The sequence below is a fragment of the Scyliorhinus canicula genome, chromosome 10, assembly GCF_902713615.1.
Source record: "Scyliorhinus canicula chromosome 10, sScyCan1.1, whole genome shotgun sequence".
NCBI lineage: Eukaryota > Metazoa > Chordata > Chondrichthyes > Carcharhiniformes > Scyliorhinidae > Scyliorhinus > Scyliorhinus canicula.
Genome location: NC_052155.1, coordinates 140,081,026 through 140,104,761, shown reverse-complemented (window position 1 = coordinate 140,104,761; position 23,736 = coordinate 140,081,026). Strand labels below are relative to the sequence as shown.

General features: G+C 45.4%; 1 protein-coding gene across 5 annotated transcripts in view; it reads right to left on the bottom strand.

Annotated features, from left to right (window-relative positions):
* The window catches only part of deptor (DEP domain containing MTOR-interacting protein), a 123,597-nt gene that overhangs the window by 30,920 nt on the left and 68,941 nt on the right, over window positions 1-23,736 (bottom strand). For all 5 annotated transcript variants that reach the window (XR_005462134.1, XM_038809798.1, XM_038809796.1 and 2 more), the window contains 4 exons: window positions 22,275-22,457; window positions 16,663-16,800; window positions 12,802-12,872; window positions 12,379-12,483 (listed from right to left, as the gene is read on the bottom strand). Coding sequence is in view for 4 of the 5 variants with exons in the window: in XM_038809798.1 (XP_038665726.1) it covers window positions 12,379-12,483; window positions 12,802-12,872; window positions 16,663-16,800; window positions 22,275-22,457 (497 nt within the window). In the remaining variant the exon portion in view is untranslated. The remainder of the gene's footprint in view (window positions 1-12,378; window positions 12,484-12,801; window positions 12,873-16,662; window positions 16,801-22,274; window positions 22,458-23,736) is intronic.

Here is a 23,736-nt window from a genome sequence, read left to right as displayed (position 1 = left end):
CCTTTTGGTAATGTGGCGACCAGAACTGTACGCAGTATTCCAAATGTGGCTGAACCAAAGTCTTATACAACTGTAACATGACCTGCCAACTCTTGTACTCAATACCCCTTCCGATGAAGGAAAGCATGCTGTATGCCGCCTTGACCACTCTATCGACCTGCCACCTCCTCGGGTACAATGGACCTAAACCCAAAGATGTCTCTGTACATCAATTTTCCCCAGGGCTTTTTCATTTACCGTGTAGTTCGCTCTTGAATTGGATCTTCCAAAATGCATCACCTCGCATTTGCCCAGATTAAACTCCATCTGCCATTTCTCTGCCCAACACTCCAATCTATCTATCTTCTGCTACATTCTTTGACAGTCCCCTTCACTATCTGCTACTCCACCAATCTTAGTGTCATCTGCAAACTTGCTAATCAGATCACCTATAACTTCCTCCAGATCATTTATGTACATCACAAACAACAGTGGTCCCAGCACGGATCCCCATGGAACACGACTGGTCACAGCTCCCCATTCTGAGAAACTCCCTTCCACTACAGTAGTCCCCCGTTATACCGCGCTCCGCAATACCGCGGTTCGCGATATAAGGCGGGGGGGGGCTTATGGACCCCAACTGTCAGCTTTCCTCTCCAGATTAAAGTGAGCCGGCCGCTGAAATTGACACTGCGGCTGAAATTGACACTGCCGGCTGCTCCTCTCTCACTGAGATTCAGTGAGAGAGGAGCAGCTCACACAGCCTTGCCTTTGAAACTGACATGCAGCGCAGGGTGCAAGCGCGTGCGGCAGATTGGGTGCAGACAGCAAGACCTTGTAAGTTCCTGGTAAGTTTCTGTGGGTTGTTTTAATTAGATCCACGATGGGGGTTTTAAATTTATTTAAAAATCTATGCATGCGCTTCCCATTGTGAGTCTACGGGGGTCTGACCTCTCCCCCCGCCCCCCATAGACTCACAATGGGAAGCGCATGCATAGATTTTAAAATAAATTTAAAACCCCCATCGTGGATCTAATTAAAACAACCCACAGAAACTTACCAGGAACTTACAAGGTCTTGCTGTCTGCACCCCATCTGCCGCACGCGCTTGCACCCTGCGCTGCATGTCAGTTTCAAAGGCAAGGCTGTGTGAGCCGCCCCCCGTAGACTCACAATGGGAAGCGCATGCATAGATTTTTAAAATAAATTTAAAACCCCCATCGTGGATATCCGCGGCTCGGATGCAACGCGGGTGGCTGTCTTGGACCCCAACACCCGCGTTATAAAGGGGGACTACTGTACTACTCTCTGTCTCCCGTTGCCCAGCCAGTTCTTTATCCATCTAGTTAGTACACCCTGGATCCCATGAGACTTCACTTTCTCCATCAGCGTACCATGGGGAACCTTATCAAATGCCTTACTGAAGTCCATGTATATGACATCTACAGCCCTTCCCTCATCAATTAACTTTGTCACTTCCTCAAAGAATTCTATTAGGTTTGTAAGACATGACCTTCCCTGCACGAAACCATGCTGCCTATCACTGATAAGTCTATTTTCTTCCATATGTGAATAGATCCTATCCCTCAGTATCTTCTCCAACAGTTTGCCTACCACTGACTTCAAGCTCACAGGTCTATAATTCCCTGGATTATCCCTGTTACCCTTCTTAAACAAAGGGACAACATTAGCAATTCTCCAGTCCTCCGGTACCTCACCCGTATTCAAAGATGCTGCAAAGATATCTGTTAAGGCTCCAGCTATTTCCTCTCTCACTTCCCTCAGTAACCTGGGATAGGTCCCATCTGGACCTGGGGACTTGTCCACCTTAATGCCTTTTAGAATAGCCAACACATCCTCCCTCCTTATGCCAACTTGACCTAGAGTAATGAAACATCTATCCCTAACCTCAACATCCGTCATGTCCCTCCCCTCGGTGAATACCGATGCAAAGTACTCGTTAAGAATCTCACCCATTTTCTCGGACTCCACGCATAACTTTCCTCCTTTGCCCTTGAGTGGGCCAACCCTTTCTCTAGTTACCCTCTTGCTCCTTATATTTGAATAAAAGGCTTTGGGATTTTCCTTAATCCTGTTTGCTAAAGATATTTAATGACCCCTTTTAGCCCTTTTGATTCCTCGTTTCAGATTGGTCCTACATTCCCGATATTCTTCCAAAGCTTCGCCTGTCTTCGTAGAACATAGAACATAGAACAGTACAGCACAGAACAGGCCCTTCGGCCCTCAATGTTGTGCCGAGCCATGATCACCCTACTCAAACCCACGTATCCACCCTATACCCGTAACCCAACAACCCCCCCCTTAACCTTACATTTATTAGGACACTACGGGCAATTTATCATGGCCAATCCACCTAACCCGCACATCTTTGGACTGTGGGAGGAAACCGGAGCACCCGGAAGAAACCCACGCACACAGGGGAGGACGTGCAGACTCCACACAGACAGTGACCAGGCCGGGAATCGAACCTGGGACCCTGGAGCTGTGAAGCATTTATGCTAACCACCATGCTACCCTGGTGCCAGATCAGTTGCGTGGACCTTATGTATGCTTCCTTTTTCCTCTCAGCTACTCTCACAATTTCACCTGTCACCCATGGTTCCCTAATCTTGCCATTTCTATCCCTCATTTTCACAAGGACATTCACAGAATTTACAGTCCAGAAGGAGGCCATTCGGCCCATCGAGTCTGCACCGGCTCTTGGAAAGAGCACCCTACCAAGGTCAACACCTCCACCCTATCCCCATAACCCAGTAACCCCACCCAACACCAAGGGCAATTTTGGACACTAAGGGCACATCTTTGGACTGTGGGAGGAAACCGGAGCACCCGGAGGAAACCCACGCACACACGGGGAGGATGTGCAGACTCCGCACAGACAGTGACCCAAGCCGGAATCGAACCTGGGACCCTGGAGCTGTGAAGCAATTGTGCAATCCACAATGCTACCGTGCTGCCCGACGTGTCTGTCCTGCACTCTAATCAACCTCTCTTTAAAAGCCTCCCACATATCAAATGTGAATTTACCTTCAAACAGCTGCTCCCAAACCACATTCACGAGCTCCTGCCGAATTTTGGTATAGTTGGCCTTCCCCCAATTTAGCACTCTTCCTTTAGGACCACTCTTGTCTTTGCCCATGAGTATTCTAAAACTTACGGAATTGTGATCACTATTCCCAGAGTAATCCCCGACTGAAACTTCAACCACCGGCCGGGCTCGTTTCTCAACATCAGGTCCAGTATGGCCCCTTCCCAAGTTGGACTATTTACATACTGCCCGAGAAAACCCTCCTGGAGGTTCCTTACAAATTCAGCTCCATCTAGGCCTCTGACATTAAGTGTATCTCAGTCAATGTTGGGAAAATTAAAATCTCCTATCACCACCACCCTGTTGCTCCTACATCTTTCCATAATCTGTTTACATATTTGTACCTCTATCTCACACTCGCTGTTAGGAGGTATGTAGTACAGCCCCAACATTGTTACCGCACCCTTCCTATTTCTGAGCTCTGCTCATATCGCCTCACTGCTCGAGTCCTCCATAGTGCCCTCCTTCAGCACAGCTGTGATATCCTCTCTGACCAGTAATGCAACTCCCCCACCCCTTTTACCTCCCTCTCTATCTTGCCTGAAGCATCGATATCCTGGGATTTTAGTTGCCAGTCATGCCCTTTCCTCAAGCAAGTCTCAGTAATAGCAATAACATCATACACCCAGGTACTAATCCGAGCCCCAAGTTCATCTGCCTTACCTACTACACTTCTTGCATTAAAACAAATGCACCTCAGACCACCAGTCCCTTTGCGTTCATCATCTGCTCCCTGCCTACTCTTCCCCTTAGTCACGCTGACTTCATGATCTAGTTCCTTACAGGCTTTAGTTACAACCTCCTTACTGTCCACTAACCTCCTCATTTGTTTTCCATCCCCCTGCCACATTAGTTTAAACCCTCCCCAACAGCGTTAGCAAAAGGACATTGGGAGGTCGGGACCATTTCCAGTGGCCGTGACCAGAATGTGTGCAGGAAGTGTCTCTAGCTGCAGCTCTTGGAAGACCAGGATTTGGAGCTGGAGCAACGGCTGGCGACACTGTGGAGCATCCGCGAGGCGGAGAATGCCGTGGATATCACGTGTAGGGATGTGGTCACACCGCAGGCTCAGATTCCATAAGCAGAAAGGGAATGGGTGACCACCAGGCAGAACAAGAGAACCAGGCAGGCAATGCAGGAATCTCCTGTGGGAATTCCCTGCAAAACAGATATACCGCTTTGGATACTGTTGTGGGGAATGATGTCTCAGTGAAAAACATCAGCAACTGAATGCATTGCACCATGGTTAATTTTGCTGCAGAAGGGAGGAATACAAAGTGTGAGTATGCAATAGTTATAGGGGATTCAATTATAATGGGAATAGATAGGCATTTCTGTGGCCATTAATGAGACTCCAGGATGGTATGTTGCCTTCCTGATGCTATGGTCAAGGATGTCTCGGAGCAGGTACAGGACATTCTGGAGGGGGGGGGGGGTTGAAGAGCCAGTGTTCACGGTACACATTGGTACCAACGACATGAGTTTTAAAAAAAGGAATGAATCTTAAAAGCAGAATATAGGGAGTTAGGACAAAAGCTGAGAAGGACCTCTAAGGTAGTGATCTCAGGATTACTACAGGTGCCACATGCCAGTCAGAGTATAAATGGCAGGATATATCAGATGAATAACGCAGCTAAGGAACTAGTGCGAGGGGAAGGGTTTCAGATTCCTGGGGCATTGGAATCAGTTCTGGGGGAGGTGGGAGCCGTACAAACTTTGCTAGAGTGGTTGGGGATGGTTTAAACCATTTGGAAGCTCTATACACATAAGGAGGAAATAAGGACATAAATAAAAGACAGAAAGGGGAAGAAAAGTCATAGGCAGATGAACCAAGAGCCAGTATCAAACAAGACTACAGGTCAAAAATATTGGGAGCGGGACTAGTAATGTTAAAAAGACAAGTTTATCACGGCGCCGAGGTCCCAGGTTCGATTCCGGCTCTGGGTCACTGTCCGTGTGGAGTTTACACATTCTCCCGTGTTTGCGTGGGTTTCGCCCCCACAACCCAAAGATATGCAGGGTAGGTGGATTGGCCAAACTAAATTGCCGCTTAATTGGAAAAAAATAATTGGGTACTCTGAATCTTTTTTAAAAGGCAAGTTTTATGGCTTTGTGTCTTAACACATGGAGTATTCGCAATAAAGTGGATGAACTAATCGTGCAAATAGATGTGAACTAGTACAATATAGTCAGGATTACAGAGACATGGCTGCAGGGTGACCAGGGATTTGAACTGAATGTCCAGGGGTATACAGTGTTTAGTAATGACAAACAAAAAGGAAAAGGTAGTGGCATTGCATTGCTGGCCAAGGAAGAAATTAACACAATAGCGAGGGAGGATATTAGCTCTGACAATGCGGACTCTGTATGGGTAGAGTTGAGAAGCAGCAAGGGGCAAAACACATGAGTGGGTGTCATATATGGACCCCCAAACTGCACTGATATTGTTGGGAATGGCAATAGACAGGAAATTACATATGCATGTGATACAGGAAAACTGTAATTATGGGTGATTTTTACCTGCATATAGATTGGGAAAATCAAATTAGCCACAATACCGTTGGGGAGGAATTCGGGATGGTTTTATGGATCAATATGTTGAGGAGCCAACTAGAGAACAGGCTATCCTAGACTGGGTACTGTGTAATGAGAACGGAATCATTGGCAATCTAGTTGTGCGAGACCCCTTGGGGATGAGCGCCATAATATGGTAGAATTTTTCATCAAGATAGAAAGTGAAGTGTTTGATTCTGAGACTAGGGTCCTGAACCCTAACAAAGGAAACTATGATGAAGTGAGGCGTGAATTGGCTATGATCGATTGGGGAATGTTACTTAAAGGGATGACAGTGGATAGGCAATGGCAAACATTCAAAGAGCGCAAGGAGGAACTAAAACCATTGTTTATTCCTGCCTGGCACAAAGGTAAAACGGGAAAGGTGGCCAATCCATGGCTTACAAGAGACGTTAGGGATAATATTTGTTCCAAGAAGTAGCGTACAAATTGACCAAGAAAAAATAACAGGCCTGAGGATTGGGAGCAGTTTAGAATTCAACAAAGAAGGACCAATAAAATTGATTAATTAGGGGAAAGTAGGAGTATGAAAGTCAGCTTGCAGGGAATATAAAAACTGATTGTAAAAGTTTCTATCGTTACGTGAAGAGAAAAAGATTGGCGAAGACAAATGTAGGTCTCTTACAGTCAGAAACAGGGGAATGTATAATTGGGGATAAAGAAATGGCTGAGGAACTAAATACATTGGTTCTGTCTTCACAAATGAGGACACAAATAAGATATCAGAAATACTGGGGAATGCAGGGTTCAGTGAGAGGGAGGAACTGAAGGTGATCAATATCAGTAGAGAAATGTTGTTAGAACATAACATAAGAACATAAGAACTAGTAGCAGGAGTAGGCCATCTGGCCCCTCGAACCTGCTCCACCATTCAATGAGATCATGGCTGATCTTTTGTGGACTCAGCTCCACTTTCCGGCCCGAACACCATAACCCTTAATCCCTTTATTCTTCAAAAAACTATCTAACTTTACCTTAAAAACATTTAATGAAGGAGCCTCAACTGCTTCACTGGGCAAGGAATTCCATAGATTCACAACCCTTTGGATGAAGAAGTTCCTCCTAAACTCAGTCCTAAATGTACTTCCCCTTATTTTGAGGCTAGTTCTGCTTTCACCCGCCAGTGGAAACAACATGCCCGCATCTATCCTATCTATTCCCTTCATAATTTTATATGTTTCTATAAGATCCCCCCTCATCCTTCTAAATTCCAACGAGTACAGTCCCTGTCTACTCAACCTCTCCTCGTAATCCAACCCCTTCAACTCTGGGATTAACCTAGTGAATCTCCTCTGCACCCTCTCCAGTGCCAGTACGTCCTTTCTCAAGTAAGGAGACCAAAACTGAACACAATACTCCAGGTATGGCCTCACTAACACCGTATACAATTGCAGCATAACCTCCCTAGTCTTAAACTCCATCCCTCTAGCAATGAAGGACAAAATTCCATTCGCCTTCTTAATCACCTGTTGCACCTGTAAACCAAATTTCTGTGACTCATGCACTAGCACACCCAGGTCTCTCTGCACAGCAGCATGCTTTAATATTTTATCATTTAAATAATAATCCCGTTTGCTGTTATTCCTACCAAAATGGATAACCTCACATTTGTCAACATTGTATTCCATCTGCCAGACCCTAGCCCATTCACTTAACCTATCCAAATCCTCTGCAGACTTCCAGTATCCTCTGCACTTTTCGCTTTACCACTCATCTTAGTGTCACCTGCAAACTTGGACACATTGCCCTTGGTCCTCAACTCCAAATCATCTACGTCAATTGTGAACAATTGTGGGCCCAACAAGGATCCCTGAGGGACACCACTAGCTACTGATTGCCAACCAGAGAAACACCCATTAAATCCCACTCTTTGCTTTCTATTAATTAACCAATCCTCTATCCATGCTACTACTTTACCCTTAATGCCATGCATCTTTATCTTATGCAGCAACCTTTTGTGTGGCACCCTGTCAAAGGCTTTCTGGAAATCCAGATATATCACATCCATTGGCTCCCCGTTATCTACTGCACTGGTAATGTCCTCAAAAAATTCCACTAAATTAGTTAGGCACGACCTGCCCTTTTTGAACCTATGCTGCGTCTGCCCAATGGGACAATTTCTATCCAGTTGCCTTGCTATTTCTTCCTTGATGATAGATTCCAGCATCTTCCCTACTACTGAAGTTAAGCTCACTGGCCTATAATTTCCCGCTCTCTGCCTACCTCTTTTTTAAACAGTGGTGTCACGTTTGCTAATTTCCAATCCACCGAGACCACCGAGTGCATCTGCAATTTCCCTAGCCATCTCCTTTAGCACTCTGGGGTGCATTCCATCAGGGACAGGAGACTTGTCTACCTTTAGCCCCATTAGGTTGCCCATCACTACCTCCTTAGTGATAACAATCCTCTCAAGGTCCTCACCTGTCATAGCCTTATTTCTATCAGTCACTGGCATGTTATTTGTGTCTTCCACTGTGAAGACCGACCCAAAAAACCTGTTCAGTTCCTCAGCCATTTCCTCATCTCCGTCTGTTTTTATATTCTGAGCAAGTTTACTCTCATACTCTATCTTACTCTTCTTTATAGTTTTTTTAGTAGCTTTCTGTTGCGCCCTAAAGATTTCCCAGTCCTCTAGTCTCCCACCAATCTTTGCCACTTTGTATGCTTTTTTCCTTCAATTAGGGCAGCAGGGTAGCATGGTGGTTAGCATAAATGCTTCACAGCTCCAGGGTCCCAGGTTCGATTCCCGGCTGGGTCACTGTCTGTGTGGAGTCTGCACGTCCTCCCCCTGTGTGCGTGGGTTTCCTCCGGGTGCTCCGGTTTCCTCCCACAGTCCAAAGATGTGCGGGTTAGGTGGATTGGCCATGCTAAATTGCCCGTAGTGTCCTAATAAAAGTAAGGTTAAGGGGGGGTTGTTGGGTTACAGGTATAGGGTGGATACGTGGGTTTGAGTAGGGTGATCATGGCTCGGCACAACATTGAGGGCCGAAGGGCCTGTTCTGTGCTGTACTGTTCTATGTTCTATGATACTCTCCCTTATTTTCTTAGATATCCATGGTCAATTTTCCCTCTTTCTACCGGAAATTGATGTGATTTAAGGCTGATAAATCGCCACGGCCTGATAATCTACATCCCAGGGTACTGATGGAGGTGGCTCTAGGAATAGTGAATGTGTTAGTGGTCATCTTCCAGGATTCTAGACTGCGGAACAGTTCCTGCAGATTGGAGGGTGGCTAATGTAGCTCTACTATTTAAAAAGGGAGGTGGAGAGAAAGCAGCGAATTATAGACCAGTGGTGTCGATAGTGGGAAAATTCTGGAATCCATTATCAAAGATTTTATAGCCGAGCACTCAGAAAACAGTGACAGGATCAGACAGAGTCAGCATGGGTTTATGATGGGGAAATCATACTTGACAAATCTACTGGAATTCTTCGTGGATGTAACCAGTGGAATTGATGATGGGAAGCCAGTGGATGCGGTCTATTTGGACTTTCAGGTGGCTTTTGACAAAGTCCCGCATAAAAGATTAACATGTAAAATTAAAGCGGATGGAATTGGGGTAGTGTATTGAGATCGATAGAAAACCCGTTGGCAGACAGGAAACAGAGTAGGAATTAACGTGTCTTTTTAAAATTGGCAGGCAGTGACTAGTGGGCTACAGCAGGGATTGGTGCTCGGACCCCAGCTATTCACAATATATATTAATGATTTAGATGAGGGAACAATATCTCATATCTCCAAATTTGCAGATGACACCAAGTTGTGTGGGACGGTGAGCTGTGAGAAGGATGCAGAGATCCTTCAGTGTGATTTGGACAAGTTGAGTGAGTCGGTAAATGAATGGCAGACTTTGGTGGATAAAACAAGAAACTGTTATCTGAATGGCCATAAAGTAGGAGAGAGGAATGAGAAATGAGACCTGGGTGTCCTCATACACCAGTCGCTGAAGGTAAGCATGTAGGTGCAGCAGGCGGTAAAGAAGGCTAATGGTATGCTGCCTTTCATTGCAAGAGGATTCAAGTGCAGGAGCAGGGATGTCTTGCTGCAACTATACAGGGCCTTAGTGAGGCCACACCTAGAATACTGGGCGCAGTTTTGGTCTCCTTATCTGAGGAAGGATGTTCTAGCTATAGAGGGAGAGCAGCGATGGTTTACCAGACTGATTTCTGGGATGGCAGGACTGACATACAAGGACAGATTGAATCAGTTAGGATTGTATTAGAGTTCAGAAGAATCAGAGGGAATTGCATAGAAACCTAATCATTTCTAACAGGACTGGACAGGGTAGATTGAGGAAGAATGTTCCCGATGGTGGGTGTGTCCAGAACCAGGGGTCACAGTCTGAGGATATGGGTGGACCATTTAGGACAGAGATTAGGAGAAATGTCTTCACCCAGAGAGTGGTGAGCCTGTGTAATTCATTACCACAGGAAGTAGTTGAGTCCAAAACATTGTATGGTTTCAAGAAGCAGTTAGATGTAGCACTTAGGGCGAAGGATATGAGGGAAAGCGAGATTAGGCTATTAAGTTGGATGATCAGCCATGATCATAAGGAATGGCGGAGTGCGCTTGAAGGGCCGAATGGCCGCCTGCTGCTCCTATTGTTTCTATGTTTTTACGTGCAAATGCTGCAAGACGTGAGCAATATTCAGGCTTGGCTGACAAGTGGCAATTAACATTTACACCACACAACTGCCAGGCAATGACCATCCACAATAAGAGAGATATAAGCCATTGTCCCTTGACTTTCAGTGGCATAACTATCACCGAATCCCTCACTATCAACATCTTGGGAGTTACCATTCACCAGAAACTGAACTGGACTAGCCATATAAATACTGTGGCTACAAGAACAGGCCAGAGGCTAGGAATTTTGCGGCAAGTAACTCACCTCCTGACTCTCCAAAGCCTGTCCACCACCTTCAAGGCATAAGTCAGGAGTGTGAAGGAATACTCCCCACTTGCCTGGATGACTGCAGCTCCAAAAACTTTCAAGAAGCTTGACACCAACCAGGACAAAGCAGCTCGCTTGAATGGCATAACATCTAGAAAGATAAAGGCAGCAGATACCTGGGAAGACCACCATCTGGAAGTTCCCCTCCAAGTCACTCACCACCCTGACTTGGAAATATATCGCTGTTCCTTCACTGTCGCTGGATCAAAATCCTGAACTCCCTCCCTAACAGCACTGTGGTTGTACCCACACCACATGCACTGCAGAGGTTTAAGAGGGCAGCCCACCACGACCTCATCAAGGGACGGGCAACAAATGCTGGCCTAACCAGCGAAACCCACATCCCGTAAAAATGAATTTTAAAAAGTCAAAATATGCCAAGATGGATGTAGAAAAATATTGGGCTCAGCTTACTCATGAACTGTGAATAAGTTAATCTATTCAGTAGGCTTCTCAAGGTTGGGTGTTACAAACTGCACACTACACTCAACTTCAGCTGAATTGGGTCAAACTATAAGCTGGTTGTTTACATTTGATTTTGAGAGGAACAATAGTCACAGGTTATAACAGTAAAGAAAACAGCTGGTAAACTCAAATGCTTTGATGATGCGTTAAGGTACCACATTGCATCCTTGCTGTGCCAAGTTAGATCATTTTCACATAGTTGTGTTCGGAGCACTATAATTGGTCTTAACTCCCAATGTTCTTTTTTAGGTGGGAGCTGGAGAGAGAGAAAAATCCTCAGAAAAGTCGGGCCTTTATCCAACAACTGTTAAAAGTAGATATGTGCACATATGTGTGGTATACGATTACATCAATAGCTTGCCAACAATAGTGCCATAGTCGAATAGCTCATTGACGTTCATTATGACAAAGGTCACTTGGACAAGATAACTGACCACAACCAGTTCCAATGGAAAACGTAGTTCAACGTGCAATTAACTGCTTAATAGGGATGAGGAGACAATTTGTCAAAAAATAATAAAGAAGGTGGTTTGCAGGTTTCTCTTGTCCTTTCTCACGGCAATCAATTCAGTCAGAAGTATAAATAATCACTTGTACCAACTGAAATGTTATAACTTGATAGGCCAACTGGTGCTATTTAGATCCCAAATTATTAATCTCATCCACCCAGCTGGCAGACAGACAATGAAGACAATTTTGAGTTTTGACCAGCAATTCGTTATCTTTATATCTCTTATCAAAACCCAAAAGGTCGGTGAAATTGCTCTGGACTATAATAAGGATTATAGAAAATGATCAAACAATTCTGGCAAAGTGAATTGTAATTGCAATGTTGTCAATCTAAAGAAAATCTATTCCCGTCAACAGACCTTAATCAAATCAAAATGTATTTTAAATAGCAATGATAATGGCCAGTTGCATGTATCCACAAGAAATACTGATTGACTGCAGGAGAGGTTTGACGACTGATTTATAAGGATTACAATAACTTCCTTGTTTTTGACTCTCGGGCTCTATTTATACAGCAAAAGTTCCTGCACGTTCCTGTAAAATGGCCTTATTTACTTGTCCTGCCACCTTCAAATACTTGTGGATGTGAACCCCCAGACGTCTCCAGTTCTGAGCTCCTTTAAAATTGCACCGTAAAATCATAAGTGTCAAACCTTATGCAAGGATAGCTGAAGTTTAATCCCGAAAAAAAACCACACAAACTTGGAACTAAGCAGCCGAATACTGGACAGAACGGTCAATGTTTGGCCATATGTATTTAATGTGCTTCAGAGTAAAAGAACTACCTTCATCCCAGCTGCAGCAGCAGGCCCACTGGGATCCACTGCTTGGATGTGGCATGGTTTGTTTCCACGTACAACAAATCCCCAGCCAACTGCATCACCCACAATCTGAAAATAACCAATTTAGCAAATGCTGAAAATAAACAAGCATATTGAATCTTCATCCAAAGTCTGCCTTTAAAAAACAAATTCCTAATGGTTTCAAAACATAAATCTGTTTCTATGAGGTTCCTTATTAGTTTCAACATGGACAAGCTATCATGTAAATTGGGCTTTTTAATTCTACAAGTATAAGAATCTCAAGTATGCAATGCTGTTGAATTGTAACAAAATAAAACTATTTCATTCTCTCTAATATTATTAGATTAATTATTGTAGGCTACAGTAGAATGAAGCATTGTGTATGGTTCAAATCACAGGACTTACTGTAAGTGTCTTTTTCATATATGGTGCCCCGGGGGCCACAAGTTCCTCTGCAGTTATTGACCTCTTCAAAACTGAAACAAAATGCAAGATTTTGAAGATGTACACATCATTCATGGCCCATAGTATCAAAAAAGAAATTGCAACTTCACACTTCAGCAACTTTTTAACATTGTAACATATTTTTTAGTCACAAATACGAGAGGAAAGTAGTCTTTTTTTGTCACTATTTGTTGAAGCAGTCTGCACGCATTATTATACTGTGGCAACAACTACTATTTTTACAGCCCTTTAACTATATTAAATGTCTCAAGGCAATTCACAGGAGCATTATCAAACAAAGTATGACACAGAGTTACATGAAGAGATATCGGGTGGAATTTTCCCATTTTGAGATAAAGTGTAAGCAACTGGTGACACCTTTCTTATTGGTCACAATGGCACGATCTCGTGCCAGATTCGGTGCTTGGAACCTCATTAATCATGCGCAGATACTTGAAGGTCAGCTGATTTGTCTGCCTGCCGTTAGCAACTGGTTCGAAGATCCCAGCGTCATAACACCAGTCCAGCACAGGCATATCACTCTCCAGCCCACCTGCTTCACCGGACCGGACAGGATGTCAGCAGTCCAGAGGGAAAAGGCTGGCAGTGTCAATAAGAAGTCTGTTCCTCGATTGAACCACCCTCCCCCTGAGCCCATCACCTGTGAGGCACCCATGCCCCACTTAAAACTCTACCCACTGCATCTGGAGTCTTTGTGTATTCCCTTCTGGTAAACGATATGGTATCCCATCGAACCCCTCATTTGTGAGCTTTTCATGCAGCCTGGTGGAGGTGCAGTCTCCCTCCTCAGTCATCCCTCTGCCTGCCACTGTTCGCCTGTGATGCAAGATTGAAAGGCCTGACGAGATGTCGGCAGGCAACTGTTTTAATGAGAATTCATGAGATGCAAATTAATGCAAATGTGGTTCAGGCCACCAGCTAGTGGGAAGAACGACCCACTATTAACCCGCCATTGGGAGAATTGCTAAGTGATCTTACACCAGCCGGTTTCCTATTTGTTAGCTCCCACCCTCCACCAAACCCGCCATGGGTGGGTTGGGAGAATCCCACCCATTAAGTTAGATGAACAAAAGTTTGGTATGTTTTATATGTTTTAAGAGTTGCCTTCAAGGAGAGAAGCGAGATGGAAAGGCAGAGATGGGCAAGGAGAGAATTCCAGAGTTTTGGGACCAGGCAACTGGCGGCATGGCCACCATCTGGTGGAGCACCTATAAATTTAGAATGTACAAAAGGCCAGAATTAGAGAAGCGCAGATGTCTTGGGAATGCTGTGGGGTTGGGGGAGATTACACAGATAGGGAGGGGTGAAGCCATTGAGGGAGTTGTAAACAAGGATGGGAATTTTAAAACAAAGATGCTGCTTTACCGGGCGTCAGTGTAGGTCAGTAGGCAGAGGGATGAAAGGGGAACAGGACTTGCTGTGAGTTAAGGCACCAGTAGAGTTTTTGAAAACCTCAAGTTTACAGAGGGTAGAATGTGGGAGGCAAACCAGGAGTGCATTGGAATAATCGGGACTAGAGGAAACAAAGGGCATGAATGAGGGCTTTAGTAGCAGATGGAAGTAAGACAGGGTTGAAGTCGAGCAATGTTACATTGGTGGAAATAAATCATTTTAGTGACGGTGTGAATATGAGGGAGACGTTCACCTCAAGATCAAATGTGACACGAAGGTTGCAAACAGGTGTACTTAATCTTAGACTGTTACCAGAGAGAGGATGGTTAGGGCCGATAGGAATTTGGATCCGGGGCAAAAAAAAATGCCTTCCGTCTTCATTGTATGAAATCTCTGCTCGTCCAGTATTGGACGCCAGATAAGCAGTCAGATAATTTAGCTGCAGTGGAGGAGTTGAGAGAATTGCTGGTGTGGTAGAGCTGTGTGTTGTTAATATACATGTTCAAACTAAAACTGTGCCTTCAGATGATGTTGCCAAGGGGCAGTATGTAGATGGAAACAGGAGGTGGCCAAGGATATATCCTGTGGGACATGTCATGTGAGAGTACATTTAAGAAATGGAGTGATATCAGAGGGTAGGTGGAGCTGGGTTTCAGCTCGGCCATTTTGAAGTTTTTAAGTTTCAGTTTCAGAGAGCAGCTGGGAGTGTCTGTGTTTTTGCTGAGAGCTGCAGGGAGGAAAAGAGCTGGTCTGGTGATTTCTGCAAATCCAAAGACTATAAATATATTGAATGTAACCTGTTGTGCTCCTATTTTTGAAGGGTTGAAGTCTTTTGGATGTTTAAAAGAACAGTTTACAGGATTGGGTAGTGTTGTATTATTTTTGGGGTTATCTTTGAAGTAAGGGGTGTTAAGAGATCCAATGTTTATTTTGAAAGGTTAAGTTGAGTTCATGGAATAAACATTGTTTTGTTTTAAAAACCACGTGTCTATAATTGTAATACTACACCTGGGGAACAAGCCGTGTACTTCAAAAGCAACAATCCATTAAGGTGGGGGGGGGGGGGGGGGGGGGGTTGGTTGGGACTCGATGATACATTTTGGGGTTCTGAAAACACCTCTCCCATAACAGACACCAGAGGTAATGGTGCAGGAGCAGAAAAAGAAGCCATTGCAGGTGATTCTCTGACTGCAATTGTATAAGGGTGAAGTCACATTAGATCAGTCCCACCCAATTGGCGAGGTATTACAGGAGGATGGTGTGATCAACGGTATAAAAGGCTGCACAGCCTGGGAAGGGGAAGAACAAGGAGGAAAGTTTTATATTAGAGTGAATAACAAATTCATTTACAAATGTGAGCTGTTGAGATTAAATGGTTCAGCAATGGGCAGCTGTTGCTATTATCATTAGCATTGAGCCAACAAGACAGTTTGAATAGTTTTCTACTTCCGAGATGGTGAACGGAATATGCCACGGTATTTTCTCCTGTATATTTTAGTGCAACAAGTTTTGTCTATATTTGGGAGAACTGCAATAATCATGAGCAGATTGCTCCAAATTGATCCTCTATAGAAACAAGTATAATGGAACTCTGATTCTCCTTTTTCGTTTTTTTCTTAAATTTTTCAATTGAATGAATTGACCATGTGCCAAAATATCCAAGTTGAGTTTTCAAGTTGATTTTTAAAATATTTTTTCTTAAATTAAAAACACATTGATATAAAGCGTGTGAGATTTGTTGCGAGGACTCTTTTAGCTGGGTGGTGTGAGTGTGTCCCGGACACTAGTCCTTTTGAGAACATCTACAATGGAAGGTTCTGGTCTTCAGAACATCTTTAGCCCTCCTTCTTAAAAGTCTTGTAGGTTAGTGCTCACTGCTTTAATAACTGACATCCAGGGCAGCACGGTGGCCTAGTGGTTAGCACAACCGCCTCACGGCGCTGAGGTCCCAGGTTCGATCCCGGCTCTGGGTCACTGTCCGTGTGGAGTTTGCACATTCTCCCCGTGTCTGCGTGGGTTTCACCCCCACAACCCAAAAATGTGCAGCGTAGGTAGATTGACCACGCTAAATTGCCCCTTAATTGGAAAAAAATAATTGGGTAATCTAAATTTATTTTAAAAAAAACTGACATCCACCAAAGTCCTCACAAAAAACAAAATTCTGCAAAATAGCACTGAGTTCACACTCGTACCAAATTGGGCTAAAATACAAGTTACTCATTTGGAGCGATGTTTTAAGTCAGCATTGACTACAATATATACAAAAATTTGAAGTGATGCTTTCCACAAGATTAGTAAATCATAAACTATGTCACGCAGCTCCCGCTAGATCTACAAATCAAAAAATAATTGTGAGTTATAGCTCCTTTTGCACCTTCCATGCAGCACCACACAGATGTGCACACTTACCAGACTTTGGATTGGACAACACAGGAGGACTATTGTTGGGCGTGGGACTACTGCTGTAATAACCACTGCTGCCGCAGCTACTGCTCATGCTACACCGGCGAACAGCAGAAACAATCTTGATTTCCTTTGTCGGACTCACTAGACAAGACAGACCAAAAGTCAAGTTAGTAGACACTCACCAAGTTGAAAAGGAACAGATTAATTGCTTGGTATGTGTATTATTTCAGTACGTTTTTTAGTGGTTACATTTATACATTTCTGACTGACACTTTTTAAAAATTCATTCTTGGATGTGGACATCACTGGCTAGGCCAGCATTTGTTGGCCATCCCTAACTGCCCTTGGGAAGTTGGTGGTGAGTTGTCTTATGCACTGCTGCAGCGGTGGGTGGACCTCCACCTGTTCCATAGAACATAGAACATAGAACAGTACAGCACAGAACAGGCCCTTCGGCCCTCGATGTTGTGCCGAACAATGATCACCCTACTTTAAACCCACGTAACCCGTATACCCGTAACCCAACAATCCCCCCATTAACCTTACACTACGGGCAATTTAGCATGGCCAATCCACCTAACCCGCACATCTTTGGACTGTGGGAGGAAACCGGAGCACCCGGAGGAAACCCACGCACACAGGGGGAGGATGTGCAGACTCCACACAGACAGTGACTCAGCCGGGAATCGAACCTGGGACCCTGGAGCTGTGAAGCATTGATGCTAACCACCATGCTACCGTGAGGCCCCAGTAGTACAAGTACATTCACAATACTGTTAGGAAAGGAATTCCAGAATTTTGACCTAGCAACAGTGAAGGAACGGTAATACAGTCCCAAGCAAAAATGATGTATGTCTTGGAGGAGCACTCGCAGGTGGTGTTCCCATGCATCTGCTGCCCTGAGTTCATGGGATAAGAAAGCGCTGTTGAAAGGAGCCTTGGTAAGTTGCTGTAACACATCTTCTTGATGGTAAACACTGCTGCCACTTTGCTTTGGTGGTGAGGGGAGATGATTAGATTCTCTCTTGTTGGAGATGGTCATTGTGTGGCACTTGTGTGGTGTGAATGTCACTTGCCACCTGATAACCCAAGTCTGAATATTATCCAGGTCTTGCAACATATGGACACGGACTGCTTCAGTATTTTGTGGAATCATGAATGGTGCTGAACATTGAGATCAGCAGCCGACATCCCCACTTCTGACCTTAAAATCCATTGAAATTTCAGAAAAGTATTCAGCTTGCTCTCTGGTTGTGAAGCTGAGTTGCAGTTTACAAAAGGTCATGGGCGGGATTCTCTGATCCTGAGGCTAAGTGTTGACGTGTCATTAACGCCATCGCCTTTAATTGATGGCGTCAACATAGCCTCAGGAGCAGCGACTGAACACTACAGGGGACCAGCACAGCACAGGAGTGACCCACGCCGCTCCAGCTGCCGATCCCCAGTGTCAGATGGGCGCCGCGGGTCTGCGCATGTGCAGTGGGACCGACGCCAACGCGCATGCGCTGTGGCCCCCTTCTCCGAGCCGGCCCCGACGCAACATGGCTTAGGACTACAGGGGCGGCGCGGAACAAAAGAGGCCCACAGCCCGAGAGGCCGACCCGTCGATCGGTAGACCCTGATCGCGGGCCAGGCCACAGTGGATATCCCCTCCCCCCTCCGGTTCGGACCCCCCTCCCCACCCCCCCACCAGGCCGCCCCGGATGCATGCACGCCGAGGTCCCGCCGGGTAAGAGCAGGTGTGAATGGCGCCGGCGGGACTTGGCTTTGTTTGCGTGGCCGCTCGGCCCATCCTGGGCGTAGAGCGGCTCCCGACTGGCGCCGCTCTCCGGAGAATCGGTGGACTGGCGTCGGGGAGCAATTTGCGCCCGTCCCGCCGATTCTCCAGCCCAGCCCGTGCTGAGAGAGAATCCCGCCCCACATGTTTGGTCTCTGCCAGTTGAGTGCATTCCCGCCTGAACAACTGTGGGGAGCAGTTTAATTTGTGTCACAACATGGGACTGAGAATGAAAATTAACCACGGTTCCCACACCTGAACTAAGCAGAAAATAATTCACTGGGTGTAGACATTACTGTGAAGCTTAGCATTTAATGCCCCTCTGCAGTTACCAGAGCAAGAGTACACCATTTAGCCCCTTGAGCCTGTTCCGCCATTCAAGATCATGGCTGATCTGTGACCCAATTCCTTTACCCACCTCTCTTAAAACTTTTGATTAACAAAAATCTCGGATCTTAAAATTAACTACTGATCAAGCATCAATTAATTGCTGTTGTGGAAGAGAGCGCCAAGTCTCCACCAAACTTTGCATGAGGAAGTGTTTCCGAATATCACAACTTTAAAAAATCTGCTTCTAATTTTTAAGACCATACCAACAACATCCGCCTCCCCGTTCACCTCCCCCCCATCACCACCACGAGTCCTAGCCCACCAGCAGAAATGGCTTTTGACCAGTTTTTCTATCTGTTCCCCTTATTATCTTTAAAAAATTTTAAGGTCCTAAGGGGTATCTGTGCTTTTAAAGTTAGTGGGCGGTATTCTCCGCTAAGGCCAAAAATTGCGGAGGCCGTCGTGAACTCGGCCGTGGTTCACGACGGCCTCGGGGCCCGCTCCCCGCACCTAATTCACCCCACCTGGGGGCTAGGAGCGGGCCCCCGTCGTTCCCGGGCACCAGAAATGACGCGCGAACGACGCTTTTCATGATGTCATCCACGCATGCGCGGGTTGCCGGTTCCAACCCGCGCATGCGCGGATGACATCACCGCACAGACGGCACGAATACGCGCATGCGCGATGCTGTCTTTCTCCATCGCCGCCCGGCAAGACGTGGCGGCTTAATCTTGCCGGGCGGCGGAGGGGAAAGAGTGCGTCCGTTTTGGATGCTGGCCCGACGATTGGTGGGCACCGATCGCGGGCCTGTCCCCTCCGGAGTACAGTCGCAGTGCTGCCGTCCAAATCGGGCCCCTAGATGCTCCAAACGGGCATCTGGCGCCCATTTCACGAATGCAGCGACCAGGTGTGGTTGCTGCCGTGGTGAAACGGGCGTGAAGGGCTGGCTGCTTGGCTGCCTTCCTGAATCACTGCAGTCCCTGTGGTGTAGGTATACCCACAGTGCTGTTAGGAAGGGACTTCCCAGATTTTGACTCAGCAACAGTGAAGGAACGGCAATATAATTCCAAGTCAGGATAGTGTATGACATGGAAACTTGCAGGTGGTAGTGTTCCCATGCATCTGCTGCCATTGTCCTTCTTGGTGGTGGAGGTCACAGATCTGGAATGTTGAAGGTGGTGGATGGGCTGCTACATCCTGGATGGTCTTGAGTTTCTTGAGGTTTTTTGAAGCTGCACCAGACAAGTGTAGAGTATTCCATCACACTCCTGATTTATGCCTTGTAAATAGTGGACAGGCTTTGGAAAGTCAGGAGGGAAGTTGCTCTCCACCGAATTCTCTGCCTCTGATCTGCTCTTGTAACCACAGTATTTACATGGCTGGCCCAGTTCAGGTTCTGGTCAATGATAACACCCAGGATGTTGTTGGTGGAGGATTCAGCAATGGTACGGTAAGTCAATCGGGATACTCCGGCTCCAGGCTATTCAGAGGACGGCCGCCAAGGCATTAAAGGCCACGTTGTGCGGAAGGCAGCAGAATTCCTCCACCTCTGCTGTGAGTTTTAGGAGCACTGAGTGCACACTGGTGAGGTTGGTTTTCGTAGTTAGGAGAAATGGATAATTGTCACATTAAAATGTAAGACATTTTAGGCAGCACTGTAGCACAAGTGATATCACTGTGGCTTCACAGCGCCAGGGTCCCAGGTTCGATTCCCAACTGCGTCACTATCTGTACGGAGTCTGCACGTTCTCCCCGTGTCTGCGTGGATTTCCTCCAGGTGCTCCAGTTTCCTCCCACAGTCCAAAGACGTGCAGGTTAAGTGGATTGGCCTTAGTGACCAAAAAGGTTAGGAGAGGTTATTGGGTTACGGGGATAGGGTGGAAGTGAGGGCTTAAGTGGGTCGGTGCACACTCGATGGGCCGAATGGCCTCCTTCTGCACTGTATGTTCTGTGTTCTATTTCATACCTGAAACATGTAAAGCCTCTGTCCTTTAAATGTTGCAACAGGCCTGTCCACAGCTGCTGTTCCCCATCTCCCTCCACCACCCACAGTAGTCCAAAATCAAAAACCCCCGATGCAGACTCCGCCATGACGATGGGTCTGAGCGTTCTGTCAGCAGACAGGCAACAGTCAGACTCAACCAGAACTGGAGGAGCACCAGAGCTTTCCTCACAGCGAGTGGTCACAGAATCTAACTCTGCTGTACGTTACAGATTTAGTTGTGCAGAGAGATCAGACTCGATACATTGGAGGTCCTAGCTCCAGAGATTTGTTTAGCTAATTCTCAATGGTCTGATGTTAAAGACTGTTCACTAAACAAGGGTTAGTAGCAACTGAGAGGCCGAATAAATACATTGATATCAAATGTTCTTTGTGCTGACAGGACTACAATGATATTTTGTCACAACTTTGCAGTTTACTTCTTGTGAGCTGCGTTTCAGATGTTTGGAGTTCTGTTCAATTAACATTTGGGGCATAGAATCCACCACAGCAGATTGTCATCTGTGGAAAGCAGCGGGCTAGAGTTTGTTAAATGCTATTTTTCTTGCCTTGTGCATTATACTCATTTTCACACAAAAGATAAGTCCCGCCTCAAGTAAATGTGCGTGCATGCAGAGAAGAATGCTCTAGTATAGTTAAATTTGTTAAATAGTAGCAACTAAGAAGATAATTCTTTGATCCAACTTTAAAAACACATGATCACAAAAGCAGCAGTTGTACACCAGAAATATTAGACACTTGCGCAATTGTCAAACAGTATGCTAAATAATTTTTTTAGTAACTGAAAAAGAGGAAAGATCTGTACAGACTGTATAGTTGATTGTTGGGAAGTATGTTTCCCAGGGTGTTTGTTCACTGTAATGTGATTTGATATATGTTTGTAATAAAATACATTTAACTTAACTGATACAAGATCCATTACCACAACCAATTTATAAATGACAGGTGCTGGATCTTGGATGTCTTTACACTAACATCCAGTCTGCACGGCACCCTAAAAACTGCTGCTTTCTGCAGTGTAACTGGAGTTTTCCATTTCTTTTTTGTGTTTGGCGTGCAAGTTCACATTTGTAAAAGACAAATATTACTTTTAGAAGCAAAATCTTGCACCTGTTACAGAGGAAGCAGCACAAATTCTTTCTTTCTTTGGCAGAACAGGCACTATAATGTTTTATCATCTGATAGTGAGGAGTGGGGGATAGGGGTGGGTGGGGGGGGGGGGGGAATGAGAGACTTGTCATGTGGGGCAAAAGAGGGAAGGAAAAGAAACAGTGGAGCTGAATACCACTACTTTATATCTGTAAGTATTTTAAACAACCCATTATAAAAATGCAAACTCATCTGCGGGTTAATGCGTGTGAAATACAAAACTCTTCTTGTTTAAGCCAACTTTCCAAATGCAAAAGAAGGCTGACAGCGGCCATAAAACTATTAATGAAAGCCTTTGTTGTGGAACACCAAATAACACGATAAATCACAGAGGAAGTGAGAACAAATTGTTTTTACCTGAGAGGAAACTGGTGTTAGGAGTGTCAGAATTCTGTTTGCGCAAACAAAAAGGGCTCTCATGACTGTCAGGCACCAAGGGCACGTTCTCATTCAGCAGCTCGACCAGCCGTCGTCTTCTGCGAAAGTTCATGCGGAACTGGTACAAGAGGTTACCATCCACAAAGTGGTGTTTGTTGGCCACTGTGTACAGAATAACAGGTGGGGGGGGGGGGGGGGGGGGGGAGAGATAATAAGACTGGTGAAACAGATAGAATAAATTTCACTGGTCCTACACAGGCTGTTTGTCAAAACAACACAACAGAATCTGAACACTGAATGGACAGCCAATACACAGCAAAAGCCACAAAAGAACAATGGGAGAGAAATACTAAAGTGGCTATTTTGGTAAGAGCAGCTTTAGCTATTCATTAGTTCTAGACTGAACTTCATCGTTATGGAAATTTCTTGGTAAAATTTGGATTATTCCAGTCAATAATACACCTCATTTCTGCTATTGCATGTGACCATGCAAGCATTTGACTATTCTATTTACAGACACACATTGCGCAACTGAGATTAAATGCTGGAACATCCCATCCCCAGATCACAAAAGGGCAGTATATATTAAAAATAAATTCACAACCTATCATTATTTTTTGCTAGGCTGAAACCGCCAACATTGATAGATGTACATAAAAGAACAAAGAACAAAGAAAAATACAGCACAGAAACAGGCCCTTCGGCCCTCCAAGCCCGTGCCGACAATGCTGCCCGACTAAACTACAATCTTCGACACTTCCTGGGGCCATATCCCTCTATTCCCATCCTTTTCGTGCATTTGTCAAGATGCCCCTTAAATGTCACTATCATTCCTGCTTCCACCACCTCCTCCGGCAGCGAGTTCCAGGCACCCACTCCCGTGTGTAAAAAACTTGCTTCGTACATCTACTCTAAACCTTGCCCCTCGCACCTTAAACCTATGCCCCCTAGTAATTGACCCCTGTACCCTGGGGAAAAGCCTCTGACTAACCACTCTGTCTATGCCCCTCATAATTTTGTAGACCTCTATCAGGTCGCCCCTCAACCTTCGTCGTTCCAGTGAGAACAAAGCGAGTTTATTCAACCGCTCCTCCATCCTGGTAAATCTCTTCTGCACCCTCTTTAAAGCCTCCACATCCTTCTGGTAGTGTGGCAACCAGAATTGAACACTATACTCCAAGTGTGGCCTAACTACGGTTCAATACAGCTGTAACATGACTTGCCAATTCTTATACTCAATGCCCCGGTCAATGAAGGCAAGCATGCCGTATGCCTTCTTGACTACCTTCTCCACCTGTGTTGCCCCTTTCAGTGACCTGTGGACCTGTACACCTAGATCTCTCTGACTTTCAATACTCTTTAGGGTTCTACCATTCACTGTATATTCCCGACCTGCATTAGACCTTCCAAAATGCATTACCTCACATTAGTCCGGATTAAA